Here is a 14,853-nt window from a genome sequence, read left to right as displayed (position 1 = left end):
ATTATAGACTTGATAGGGAAGGATTTTGATGTATATACAACCACATAGCTAGACAATATCCTTCTAAGATGTCTGTATTCCCTGTCCTCAAACTATTTCATGCTCTAGAAATTCAAGTATCAGTAATGACAACCTTATTCACAGATTTCTTATCTTACCAGCTAGGAAAGTCTTGCTGTTATTGAGGCAAAATATCTCTTCTGAGATTTAAATTATCACCTTTGTTTCTCAGACCTTTTTCTACACCTTCTTTCACTAATGCTTTTCTGCTTTTTTTACATAGGGCAGATTATTACAGCTTTCAATATGTATTGGGGCTGCATGTCACTTTATGACATTAAAGATTCCTTGCTTAGTATTAAAGGTCACAAATAAAACCCATCTTAAAAATCAAGCACTCAAATCTCCTCTTGAAGCAAATTGGCAGAATCTTGGCTTTAAATTTGTCATTTCTACACCCTTGGCTCAAACCCAAGATAGCCAATTGGACGTCTCATTCACTGTGTAGTGGCAATGTGGTTATGCCCATTTTGTTTGAATGTAGAATGATGTTGGATCACACCACTCCAAACATTTCTTACAGTGAACTATAAACACGTACAAGCCATGGCCTTAAGCACAGATCTTCAGCTAATTTGCTTTGCACCATGAGAGAAAATTTTCAGTTAATTTACTTTGTATTTGAGTGTGATGCAGCCCAAAAGCAATAAGTCAAGCTCCAGTCAAAAGTTCTGCTAAGTACAAGGGAACAGTGTTCCTGCTACAAAAGGTTAAATGGATTAAGGCATAAGAGAAAAAAAGGATTTGGGTTAAATCTTGCTCTAGAAAAATACGTATCAAAGAGCAATAATCCAGAGCTCATTCATCCTTTTTAAAAGTGGAGGCTGAAAGTCCAAATTCATAACTGGAATTTTAGCGCTAGAAGACTTAGACAGCAGACAGTTTTTCTATTAATATGTTATGGAAGATTAAAATAAAATGTAAAATGTTGGAAGTATTTCACTTTTATTGTAAAATCTCCAGAAAAACTTAGAGGCAATCAGGCCCTTTTTGTGATCTGGGCAAACAGTTCATATAGGACAAAGTTTGGACAGCAGCACAGAGTGAAGAGAGCAGAAAAATATGTGGGAAATTCATTATTCCTCTATAGCTGTATAATTAGAGAAAAAGTGGTCTTTATGTTCTGCTTTTAAACAGAGGATGAACAAGGCAGTTACAGCTTGACCCAAGATCTGGTTTAGTTCTATTTTCAAATAGAGAAGAAACAAGCAAAGAGGAACACTGCGGCCTTATTTCCTGCCACAAAATCTTCTGCTGCATACCCTTCTCTGAATTTTTCTGTCCATAAATGAATACAGTCAGGTCTGTTGGCTTGGCTTAGGCTTGTTGCAGAAATCCAAGCCAACTCTCTTGTTTGGTTCAAGCTTGGCTCTACCTTCGAAACTTCCTGGCTTGCAATAGCTTTATTTTTACAAAGACAGAAAGGCCCAATAAAGCACACGACATACAAAGTTCATAATCCGGCTTTGTACAGTATTCAATACTGTGTTTGTTGTGTTGGATTGTATTTTTAAATCAAAGAAAGAAAAAAATGTACAGTCAACATAACAAGCTTTCAGGACACGGCAGGTGACCAGGACCGATGTTAAATACTTCCAGTCTTTGATATCATGATCAAAATAAAACAATGGATTTAAATAGTAGAGCTTGTGTTTAAAAAAGTTTTCATGTGAAACTTGAAGCCATTTGAAGAATACGTTCAAGCAGTCAGAAACGCAGACATGCATACTTATCTTGGCACACAGATACGAAAAAGGGTCACAGTCTGGACCACCACTTTTCTCCTACTGAAATCCTGAATCCTACATCTACCTGCAGGCCTTGAAGATCCCTTTCCCCCAGAGGGGAACTTTTGGTCCAGTTAAGAAAACATGTAATTGCACCTACACACATAAGACCTGCATAACCTGTGTAATGTTTTTTTATATCAAAACAGACAATGTTAAGAAACATAGTGGTCCGAATATTACCCATTATTAGATACAGGTCACTGAGACTCAAAAATTAGGAACTGTAGAGAACTTGGCACTGCTTATTAAATCTCTTGTCCATAGTTGGTTTGGGGTTTTTTTTGTTTGTTTGTTTGTTGGGTTTTTTTCTTTTTAAACTTACTATTTGTTGTTTGTATTATATGTCAGTGGGGATCAGAGCCTCTTCATGCTGAGCTTTGTGCAATCATATAATGAAAGACAGATATAAGCTCACAGCCTATAAATGAGTATTCTAGTTGCTGCAATAACAGATAAAGCAAAGCCAGTGTTTTGTTGCGTATCTGTTCAACCAGTAAATTGCTATTTTCTTCTAAACACTTTACCTACCTTTAGATAAGAGCATTTGCCATTTTAAGGCAGTCTTCATGTACCTTATTTCTGCAGTGCTGGCTCCTGGACAGGAGACACTATAGACTCTGACTCCAAAATGTGTTTTCTCCTTTTAAAAAAATCAGCCTGCTTTTGGTATGTGCATTGAGGCTTGGTGGAAGGGGATCCTCTACAGCTGCCAGCTAGCGCTGCTTCATTGGTTTTACTCCACCTAAGGGTCTGATCCTGGAAGCTATCTAACAGTATGCAGTTTGTCTACCAGCACAACAGAGTGACAGACAAGAGTGTGCACACATTTTGAGACAGCCAGAAGTCGCAAGCCAAGTCCATGCAGCAGTGAACCCAAGGTAGTGCATCTTTGCAAGGGTTATGTAGTTCTGCGAGGTATTTTGCTAACCACATCCGCGTGGCCTGTGTTTGGCTTGGAGCATGCAGCAGCACTGGTATCTGGCCGCAAAAGCACTACAGTCCTGCTTCAGGTTACTCCAGCTTTGGTGCTATATTCACATCTTACCAGTTTTGTTTTCCTTTGGAAATTATCTGTGGGCCCCTGCAGACGTGGGGAACCACTGCCACTGCACTCCTTGAAGAGTCAGAAAGAACTAATAAACTTGAAAGTCTCGACTAAGTCCATTTATCTTCAAGCTTCCTATTCATTAAGACTTTCTAGGGAAGAAAATTTCCAGTGAATAGGAAACAACTGTTCCTCCTCTAACTCTATGAGTCCTAGATGGCTGTTTCATGACCTTTAGCTTGTGAAGGCTCATGAGATATTCCTGAAAAACTGAGCCTGTGCTGGATACCTATAATCTCCATTCATCCTGTCAGGTCAAGATTTCTTTCACTTCAATGAAAATATATATAATTTTAAAGATGATCAGAAACTCCTTTGATGTATGAAACCTATTTTAAAACAAACACAAGAGTTTCATCTTCACCTCTTAGGCACCTAATGCTGGCCATATTATTACGGCTTCATTCGCTTCCTCACATCCAAAACATTTTTTTTTAACTTGACCTCCTATTTGACCCTATTGTAATTCATAAGGTTCATGGAGTTTTGCCATGTTTGAATCCCATTCAAAACAATTTCTATTAATCAACAAACCAGTGGAAAAGATAAGATGAATCCCAGATGTCCCTTGATGGTGATAGGTAGATCAGATTTCATGGGACAACAGAGGGTCAGGCTTTTTAAAGTTTACTTAGTGGGTGAAATGTGGAAGATCATATCTAAGCTGCGATAGGTGGAAACAGTCAAGGAACCTTAAAACAGTTTACAATATATGTGCTTGCAGAGGCCAAGAATGATTTACTACACCTGGAGCTTTTCCTCTGTGCACAAAATAACTAACTGGACTACTCTGTGCAGCATCCGACAGAACAGCTTATTGAACCAGTTCCATGAAGTACGCACGGCGTTTCAGCCGCACTGATTTCCCCACTGAGAAAGAAAGCCCGAGGTCCTCAAGTAGGGGCTTGCCCAAGACTAAATAAGAACTTTAGATAAATGTACAGAGACTTAGGACATCTAGGGATTTAATGGAAACTCCATTCGGCCTTGAAGCCTTGTTGAGTGCCCTGCTTTAATTAAGTTTCTTGCAGCCAGATTTTTCACTAGTCTACTTCTGTGAACTTCTAAATAGGTTAGGATCATGCTTAGCTGCATAGATCGAGAGGGGCTCATACTATAGCTTACTCTGACAACCCCAAGACACTGCAATATCTGACAGAGAGAAGCATGAGAGAAATAATATGAACAAAGTAAATGGGGGAATATCAGCAGATGCTTCTACACTGTATTAAATAAACATAAATAAATCTAAACCTCCATCACTATTTGTCATTAGAAATATTTATAAAATAATTTTTTTGGGGGAAAAAAAAAAGCTTTCCATTTATGTTCCTATTTTTGGTAAATAATTTGATATGCAGCTTTTCATGCCATTTTAAAATTTTTGTTTGTTCACACCTTTTAAATATTAAAGTGTTTAAATTAGATGCAGTAAATTGTATTTCAGCTTGAAAAATGTCCAAATATTTCAGTTAAAAACTAATACAAGTACATAATGTTAGAGTACAATTTCCTAAAAGCACCATGGCTGCCACATTGGGAGATCAGAAAGAGATATGTAAATTAAAAAAATGTATATTATTATCAGAAATATGGAATTTAAATCTATGAATCATCCAGAGTCCTGAAGAGTCCTGAACTGAGTCCTGAAATGCCATTGGCATGCAAGTGATCCAGGTTGTTTTTTTCTACAAAGATTCTTGATGTATTTACACAGAATGGCAGCAATGTTGGGTTGGGTTTTTTTCTTCTATTTTTTTAATAGTCAAAGATTCACAGGTTTGCTTGCTGAGAAGATAGCAAATCCAGAAGTCAAAGCTGCTACCATTAGCAACATACTAAAAGCACTTGTTTCCAAGTAAGAAGAAATAATTCCTAGACGACACACTTAGGTGTTAAAATGCACCCATTTAGAAATGAGATGGTAGTTATTAAAATCCAGCATTTTGAAGAACAGACTGTAATCACAATAAATGATCTGAGTTTGGAAAAATTTCTGCTTACAAAGTAAACTGACATTAAGTAAATCTGGTGTTAGTAAAGAGGTATGTGTAGTGCTTATACTTTTTTTAAATTTTTTTTTTATTTATTTTACTGCAAAATGCAAACTGGGAGGTTCGATTGCTGAAGACTTCACATGGCATTTCCAGCCACCAGAGGGTAGAAAAATTAAATCCTGCTCTGCAGAAAATTCTACCTGGTGATGAGTCTTCTCATACACACAAGCCAATGCTTCTGACAATTATGCACTTATATGGAAGTTTAGGCTTGACACTTTCCAACACACTGGGCTTTGGTGCATGGAAAAAAGATAATGTCATTTTGCCGAAAGTAAGATGGGCAATATCGGTGCTGGTGTCTACAAAATGCAGCGTGAGCTAATAAAAAACAGGGATGGAAGTAGCTTGTCTGAATGCAAGCCAAAAAATGGGGGATGTCATTACAGTTGGTATTTCAGCCAAGTGAAGAAAGGGAGTTACATATAAAAAAGAGCTGCAGGTGGTGTTTACAAGTTTTGGTGGTCTGATTAATGGGATCTAACATCTACAAATTTTATCTTAGGCTTAACAGAACTGGTCTAAACCTTGTCGACAGAGCTAGTAACATTGTCCAGCTTCCAGCATTGTCTATTTTCATGTCAAACAGCAAAATCTCAAGAGCAGTCTTATATGTGGTGTTCATCATCATGCTGGCAGGTATAAGCAAGTAAATATGAAAAGTCCTTTGAGATGAAGTGCCAGTCTCATGCATCTAATTTTTTTTTCTGGTCTGATTCAGGAAGCAGTGCAATAAAAGGAAGAATCTCAGGGAAAATAAAAATGTTTTCAATCACAAAAAGGGGTTTGATAATTGAGGAGAATGAAGAGAGAAGGCATGAAGACAGTACATATTCCAACAAACACTTTTCAGATAGATTTTCATGTAAATGGGGGAAGACAAAGCAAAAAACAGCATAGTGGCAGAAGGACTGAAAAAGACAAAGGGCAAATGAGGTGGCATGATAGTCTGGTACAAAAGCTGGAGAGAACCTGGCAACTAAGAATATGCCTAGAAGAAGGAACAGAGAGTGTGCTAGCTTGGAAAAAAAGAAAAGAAAAAAACAGAAAAGAAAATGAACTAGTAAAAAAATCCTACTTGTAGTTTGGAAATATTTTGTTCATTTTGCATAATCTTTAGGATAACAACCCAGCTAGATACAAAAACATGTTTTTGTTGCGTTCAGAGTAATTTTCTAAAGAAAAACAAATTACTCCCTCTCTCCCCCCATGATTATATTCTAAAATGTCTGGAAACATACTTGGAGTCAATATGAACAGTAAGAAGAAAAAAAGCGGATGCAATTCCACCCTAAATCATCTTCAGATTCTCTCATTCCTTCTTTTACTATTTACACATGTGGCTTCATACCCATAATCTTTCCAGTTTCTGATCAACAACAGGCAATGCAAGTGGTGAACATACTGGACTGGATTTGTTCTTTTAAGGACTGTTCAGGAGCTTTATAGACAGTAGAATCAATCTCTCTTATAGTCTATACTATGCAAAATCATTCAGCATCCCTAGAATAATATAGGTCACTGAAGAAAAAGATGCACCACTCTCTCCCCTTGTCTCTCTTTTTCTTTATCTCATTCTTTTTTTCCCCCCTGTAATTTAATTTCAGGATGAATTAAAACCATCTGTAGCAAAATGTTGCAAATGATAGTGCCTATGAAAATGTGTTCATTGCCAGACTCCACGAAGTATTCTTCCCATTCTCCAATTTCACCTTTGAAATAAAGGGTTTGCTTTTAGTGTATGTGACTACCCATCCTTTCCTGTAAGAAGACAGTCATATAAACAAAAACATGTCAATTCACAGATAGACAGTTTGGAGAAAATAAAAAGACCAGTTACTTTATGAACAATAACATCAGTCCTCAAGTTATGCACAAGCTAATGGTAATGAAAGCTTGTATTGGAGTTTTCTTCATGTTTTTTTTACTATTCTGAAAGAAGCAAACAGTATTTCAGTGGCACAGCTACACAATTCAGTAACAGAATGGATTTCAACACAGAGATGCATGTCCAGGGTTCCAAAACTGCTTTCGGTTTCCATGGCTGCTGCACAAGGTCTTTCAAAGTGGTACCTAGGCCAGAAACACGGGGCTGAGGACCACCATGGCTGTGGCAGGATCCTACCACAAGTTCCGATGCTGATCATGGTGGCAGTGCCCTTGCAATGGCTGATGTTGTGAATACCGATGCACAGTATCTCAGATTAGTAAAGATGGTAAGTGGAAGGGCATAATATCTGAATCAAGGACTCAACATAAGTTAAAAAAGAAAATACTTTTCCCTGAAATCAAATGTCTGCAAAATGAATACAGCCAAGTACTTTCCTTATGACATAAAGCCTTATTTGGAGGGCCTGGTCAAAGTGTGATGCAGCCAGAAGCTTGATTTATTGCTAATTTTGAAATTTTATCAAAAACAAACAAATGAAAACTCATTTAATCCTTTTATTAAGGAAAAGAACAATGTAGCATAATCCATTCTTTACCCTCTCCAAAAAAAAGGGGTTAAAATCATAAATGCAGTCCTGAGTCTTCATAATTAAATAGCAAAACTGTCACTGATTTCAGCATAGTAAAGCACTTTGAAAGTTTCAGTTTGGATTATTTGGAATGAAATAATTGAGTGAGTTCTGCAGCTGCATGCCTCACTGCTATGTTGGAAAGTCTGGAGCCAGTATTGCCAAATACAAAGTATGTAAAGGAATTGCCTGACAAAACTATGCAAGGTTTTATTTTGAAGGAAAACTGTTCAGGTGCACATTTCCAAAACAGAATCTAAGCTAAAAATAACATTTAAAAAATTATTCCTTATCTTGGAAAGTTAAGCTCAATGATTCCAAAATAAGGGTTGCAGCACAGGTAAAACCCCAGCCTCTCATCAGGGTGATCCAGGAACAGCTAATGGCAGCAGAGTAGGATGCTAGTTTGTCTCACTGCTCTTAGCATACACAGGAACAGGTCAGAAGGGGAAGGGGACTGTCACAATGTGCAAACCAAAACAAAACTGATGGGTCTAATTGTAGTCCAATTAGCCTTAAAAGTATCACTTTTTTTTTTAAATTATTTTCCTGTCACGTTCCACAGAGCTACAGCATGCAGCTTGACTGGAACAAATCAACCTTCCCATTCCCTTCACGGTCTCATGGTGTAGCCTAAGTGCCTCAGAGATGGAAATTGAACTGTTAATCAGACAGCAAACCTATTTATTGACTACTCTAGTTGTTGTCAGTTAGTGAAGCAAATGTCTAGACTGATGAGAGATTTCAGGAACCCAAAGGATACACCCGGGACAAATTTCAGAGGAAGTGTGAGAAATCTTACTGCATGGAAGACTACAACTCGGATAGAAGTAATTTCTTTCAATATTAACTGTGGTCTGTTGAAGAAAATGTAAGCTAAATATGAGAGAATGTATTCATTTTTTTAACTTAAACTTTTAAACGTTTTTAGACAAAGCACCTATTGAAAGGCTTCTGAATATGTCCCTATCAGGCATGAGAAAGCTTGGCCCAGTGCACGTTTGATTTCATTTTCCATCTTTACTGGTAAAACTGACATTTCTCCATGTAATTTGAGAGCCTTTACTATTCTTGGCACCCAATAAAACTTTCCGTATGAAAGTCTTTATTTCCATTTTCACCAGTGAAAACACACTTTCACTTTGGTGAGCACAGAAGTTGAAGTTTCTTATTTTATTGTATTGAAAACTATATTCACCATATAAAAAAAAACCAAGCTAGAGCCTTTGGAAAGGCCAAAACACTGGCACAGGGTATTTAAAACTGCTTTTCTAGGATATGCAACAGGATCCCAATGCTGGGAGAGCACAGGTGAACAGAAACATATATGTCTCACTAACTTGTCTTCAATCCGTAACAGCTTAATCCCCCAGCCTGACAGACTGCCCAGTCTGAACCAGCTGGTTACCAAAGTAACACAGGGAACACGAGTGGTCTTGATTCTGCCAGGGGGGTTGTAAGGAGCAACTCTGACACAATTTGGAAAGGCTGTGACTGCAATCCCTTCCAAACGATTTTAGCATCATGCTACACCATGATCTCTCGTTTTTCAAGAAACTGACAGAGGTTTGCCTGCAGTCCTGTGGTATGAAGGCAGTTTAGATAGCTACAGTATTCTCACTATCACATTGCCAAAATATTTTATGTAATATGGACATGACTGTTGTATGTGATGATTTGTATCATATCAAAGCTATACTTCACTTACCACATTGCTGCACGTCCTGTACCGGATGTTTCGCCCTTCACAGGTCCTGTGTCCAAAAATTAAAAACAAACCCAAAACCATTAATAGCTGAATATAAAAAGCAAACACATCATCTTTACTGTGTCAGCATCTTTCCTACAAAGATCTCTAATCACCTAATCCCCCACCAACCTTCTTCCCCAAAGTAAAGGACTCTCTGTCTGTATATAGGTATTGAGGTCTGAATGCTACAATTCTTCTGTTTCCTACCTTTGCTTTAAAATGAGTTTCTAGAAGGTGGCACCAGTTTACGAATTAGGTTGGCGGCAGTTAGAGCACAGAACTTAGCTGGAAATGAACATCTGAATCACATTAATAACGCCCTGTGTCTCCAGCTATCCACAACGATTTCACAAGGGCACGGCTCTGCGTCTACCCCGGCACACACCTTGGCACTGGCACACCTGAGTAGCCAGGCTTTGTCCGCTGGGCAGCAGCCTGTGCGCTGGGAGGAAGGAAACCTGCCTGCAGTGGCACGAAATGACAGGCTTTTCCCCAATTTGATATGAGGGGAGAAGAAGAGCAGAAAACTGGACCATCCCCCATCCCCCAGCCCCTGGCTGCTCCCAGATCCCTGCTGCAGAACAGCATCCCAAGAGCAGCTGGGCCCAGCGGAGGTCAAGGAGGGCACGTGCCCTGGAGTGCGCTCTCCATGGCTCTCCTCCTTTTCCCCCACACCAGACCCATACCAGCCCTCACGCTGGCCAGGCTCCCAGAAGAAAGTTCAACACCCAGATATCTTTTTTAGCGCTCAGCAACGTGTATTCTGAGTATTTGACTTTAGGTGAAGATTCATGTGGTTTATGAGTTCGGACAGCATACTCTGTGGAGGTCCTCAGTACAAATCAGAACACAGGATTTGGCTTTTGAAGGTTATCCTTCAACAGAATAGAATTCCTTACATTTTTAATTTCTTAATTTCACAACTTTTTTTTTTTTTTTTTTCCTTTCTTACTTTTTTGGCCAGGATTTAACAAGCACACATTCCTTGAGGACTAAATGCCTGCCAAGACTGAAGTTTGAAATCCAAACCATTTTGAACTATCCAAGAGAAAGGACAGCATCTGCATGCATTTGTGTCGTTCTTTTTTCCTTATTTTTTAAAAAACAGAAAATCTTTTTCCATACTGAGTTAACTCTAAAATAAACGGAGCAGATTTCCTTTAAATTATTGAAGTCATCCTTCCTCCCACCTTCCTCCACAAGATTTAATTGTGAAATTCCTCCAGTAGTCTTTTACACCTATCTGAGTACAAAATCAGGGCAAAATGCAGTTTTGCAAATGTATCACAGTGGTGTAAATGATCACAAAATATAAAGAAGTAAATAAACCCTGTCACTTTTTCAGAAGAAATGTAAGCAGAATGATAACATATTCTGATGTGTAGCATTTGGCATATAAAGAATGCTATTAAAAGCATAATGGAAATACCACTAATCCCACGCTTTGTAATGTTATATAATTAATTCAAGTAAATTATGATCATTGCAAACATGCAGAGAAGTGAAAAGTGTGCACAGAGTATCAACCACTAGAAAAAACAGTTTTAGCAGTACAATAATAAAAATTATATTCACAATAGGCTATGAATTAAAACCAAACCAAATCATAAAAAAAACCCAACCCCAAACCCACCCCCCAAAAAAAAAAAAAGGCAACCCCCTACTATCCCAGTTATTCCTGAGAAACATAGACAAGCTGGAAGGGATACTGTGGTGCATGCCAAACCTGTTTACACTCCACTATATTCAGTAGAGGTACTCTTGATTAACACTGATAGGTAGCAAAGAAAAAACCCATATTATACAGCATGCAGGCAGTCCTAGTGCAGGCCTTGTACACCACACTGAATAAATAGCTTGTTCAGCAACCTGCCCCATCTGTCTCTCAGAAATGCCATACAACCAATCAGACATCTCTTTGATTTACACAGACCTGCTGTTACAACAATTTCAATTACCATAATTTATTAACCTCAGAAACATTGAACTGCCAGGGAAATTTAAACTTCTATCAGCTGCCTCACAGTTTCTTCTTCTTCTTTTCACAATTTCTTCATATCATTGTTTTCAAATGAAAAAACACTTATTTGCATTAGGAAAAATAGTAGGTACTTTCATTAGACATATGCCACAGAACTATTCAGATTTTTCTTCCAATTTCCCTCCTTTGGCTAATGGCCAGCATTGTTCAGAAAAATGTGCAAATCTGGATGCAGCTAGTGCTGTGATGATTCATGAATGCTAGGAACCACTCTTGCAAAACTCCCCTTGTCCCCTTTCCAAGACCTAACTTTGGGGTTTTATTGTTTAAGCTCATTAGTTTCCCAGTTATCACCCATCAACCAAAAGCAGGCAAACTGCTTTCAGCCTGAGCTGATATATTTTCACAATAGATTTGCAGAGTAGTTTGCGTTTCAGATCCAGATTCTCTTAAACTCAAGTGTCTACTTATGGATTCCAAATCACAGGATTTGTAGGAAAAAAAATAGATGGTTAAGAAGACTGAAAAAAAAAGCAGCTTTTTAGGAGCATAAATTTTTATTTTTAAAAGTAAATTCTGTTTCTCACCCTGTCTATGCTTAAAATAGGGAAGCTGAAACCATCTGGTGTACTTAATCCTGCTAGAGTGAAATACACAGCATCTTGCATGAGACCAGGCCAGGCTAGGTTTATCACTTCCAGGCAGGGTTCAAATTAATGGTACGGGTCCCATATCTCAGCGCAGACGCTTTGCAGAATGCCACAGCACAGAACATTTAACATGCAATTAGTGAGACCATGTTATGAGATAGAGTCACCACACATCCTCTGACATTTGCAGGGTATAAAGGAGAACTCACATCAGCAAGGAGTACACACAGCCACTTAGAAGTCACCCAACATGGCAAGTCCATCTTGGAGAGCAAACAAAGAGTGCGAGCAGTAAGAGGTACTTCTAAAGTCTTCTCTGTTATCTATACACTGCAGGGGATTTTGCAGAGGAAAAAGGTAGCTGAGGGTTTGGCTTGACAGGCAATTATGATCATGTGAATATGAAAGAAAAGCAAGCTATTGGGAATCATGTTTCATTCTTCAAACCTAGTCACTTGTTTCCAGTAAAGTTTCTGAAAGAGGTTAACAACTTTTAATATATTAAAATATTCACTTCTCTTAATGTAAACAACCCGAAACCCTGGTATTTATTTCTCCAGGCTCCAGTTTGTAGAGGGACTCAGTTCAAGTCCCGGCCCCCCCGTTCCCCCCCTCCGAAAGGTCTGAAGTAGATGTGTATTTGTGCTCAGCTAGAGTTAGAAGCCTTGCAATAATCCATGCCAGAAAGAACAGCAACCCCATGCCAAAGTTGCCTTCATGTGTAATTACCAAAGACGATGAAAGAGCTTTGCAGAGAAGGACCTCATCAACTCCTGCCACTCTCAGCAGTCATCAAAGTTTGAAATGCTTTTCTTAAGAAACAAGTCTCCACATAAGCAAGCAACTATGAGCCAGAGGTGGGTTATTTTTGTGGATGTGAATTTTGATGCAACTGTTCACTACAGGGGTTTGAAAGTTGATGCAATGTTGGACAATCTTTGCTCTCCTTTATTTTCACACCCCTTGATAACCACTCTTCTGGAACATATTCTGGTTTCTGCACTGTACCTGTGAGAAAAGTATGCTGTGGACCTTTCTCCTCTCACAAGATCTTAGGCAGGCTGCGTCAGCCCTTCCCTTCCACTGGTGCCAGCAGGCATGAAGCCATGCTACACACACAGTAACACCATCTTGCACCTCTCTTCACCCTGTTGCTCCTACCTCTTTCCCAAATGTTGCACAGTGTTATGACCCCCTCTCCAACACAATTTCTGTGTTTGTCCTTCTCTGGGGAAAAGAAAGTCTCTTTTATTCCTTCAGCATATCCCTTTTCCCATAAAGGAAATGTGAGGGAAAGCCATGGACACCAAATTGTTATGAAAAAGGAAGATGCATCAGGACTGCATTGACTTTATGAGTTCACTTTTTCAAACCGCCTGGTTGGATCTGCCCAACTTCACATCCAAATCATTCAATTGACAATAAATTGAAAAGATGTGTAAAATTTTTTCTGTATCCTTTTGTTACCAAGCACCTTGTCTGCCACAATGGGTTGTGCAGATGCAGTGGTATGTTTTGCCATACAGCGTGGCATTGCAACTGTAAAAATCTTTCATTCTTTATGTTTAGGTGACTGTCTCCTGCGGACTTCTGCACCTTGTTGAAACAGTGAAATACCAGAAATGTTACTGGAATAATTAATTTTGAGAGAAGAAAAGTGTGCATGGATAGACAAGCCAGCTTTTCCTGGCAAATTTAGTTACAGATCTTATGAATATTTTTTCTGCAGGAGTAAAAAAAATAAACAACCAGGAGGCAAAATACCAACTTGAGTCACTACATGCAGGAAGCTAGCTAGGCAAATAAAAACATGGGTACTGATCTGTGGCCATCAGAGGCCTACTTTGCATAAATAATGTTTTCCACAATCTTGTTATTAGGGAATCAATTATTCTCATGTAAATAATGTATCATACTTAGCATGAATGTGAACCTCCTGAAGTTCAATAAGGCCAAGTGCAAGGTCCTGCACATGGGTCGGGGCAATCCCCAATATCAATACAGACTGAGTGATGAATTGACTGAGAGCAGCCCTGCAGAGAAGGACTTGGGGATACTGGTGGATGAAAAGTTAAATATGAGCCAGCAATGTGCACTTCCAGCCAATTATGTTCTGGGCTGCATCAACAGAAGCGTGGCCAGCAGGGCGAGGGAGATGATTCTCCCCCTCTGTTCTGCTCTGGTGAGACCCCACCTGGAGTATTCATCCAGCTCTGGGATCTCCAGGACAAGACAGACATTGACATGTTGGAGTAAGTTGGGAGGAGGGCCACAAAAGTGATCGCAGGGCTGGAACACCTCTCCTATGAAGAAAGGCTAAGAGAGTTGGGGTTGAAGATGGCTTCATGAGGGGAAAGTCCTGTTTAACTAACTTAATTTCCTTTTATGACAAGGTCACCAATCTAGTTGACCAAGCGAAGCCAGTAGATACATTTTTTAATTATTTATTATTATTTTAGCAAAGCTTTTGATACTCACAGTATCCTTCTGGATAGCATACAGCTAGACAAATCCATAATATGTTGGGTGAACAATTAGCTAATGGGTCAGGCTCAAAGAGTTACAGTAAATGGGGTCACATCAGGCTGGTGGCCCGTCACTAGCGGGGTTCCCCAGGGCTCAATTTTAGGGCCAGTGCTCTTCAATGTTTTTATAAATGATCTGGACACAGGAATCAAATGTACATTAAGTAAGTTTGCCAATGATACTAAATTAGGACAAGTCATGGAGTCCCTCAAGGTTAGAGAGGCCTTACAGAGAGGTCTGAATAGACTAGAGAACTGGGCAATCACCAACCATATGAAATTTAAAAACAGCAAGTGCCAGATTCTGCACCTGGGATGGGGAAATCCTGGTTATACATATAAATTGGGGGGTGAAAGGCTGGAGAGCAGCCCCCCAGAAAGAATCTGGGGATTTCAGTTGGTGGCAAGCTGAATAT

The 14,853-nt window shown here is 39.0% G+C and overlaps 1 protein-coding gene across 6 annotated transcripts in view; it reads right to left on the bottom strand.

Annotated features, from left to right (window-relative positions):
* The window catches only part of ADAMTSL1 (ADAMTS like 1), a 463,393-nt gene that overhangs the window by 159,515 nt on the left and 289,025 nt on the right, over positions 1-14,853 (bottom strand). For all 6 annotated transcript variants that reach the window (XR_008574683.1, XR_008574684.1, XM_054810181.1 and 3 more), the window contains one exon: positions 9,240-9,285. Coding sequence is in view for 4 of the 6 variants with exons in the window: in XM_054810181.1 (XP_054666156.1) it covers positions 9,240-9,285 (46 nt within the window). In the remaining 2 variants the exon portion in view is untranslated. The remainder of the gene's footprint in view (positions 1-9,239; positions 9,286-14,853) is intronic.

The sequence above is a fragment of the Grus americana genome, chromosome Z, assembly GCF_028858705.1.
Source record: "Grus americana isolate bGruAme1 chromosome Z, bGruAme1.mat, whole genome shotgun sequence".
Lineage (NCBI taxonomy): Eukaryota > Metazoa > Chordata > Aves > Gruiformes > Gruidae > Grus > Grus americana.
Note: the sequence above shows the minus strand (reverse complement) of the source record. Positions and strands in the feature narration are given on the sequence as shown.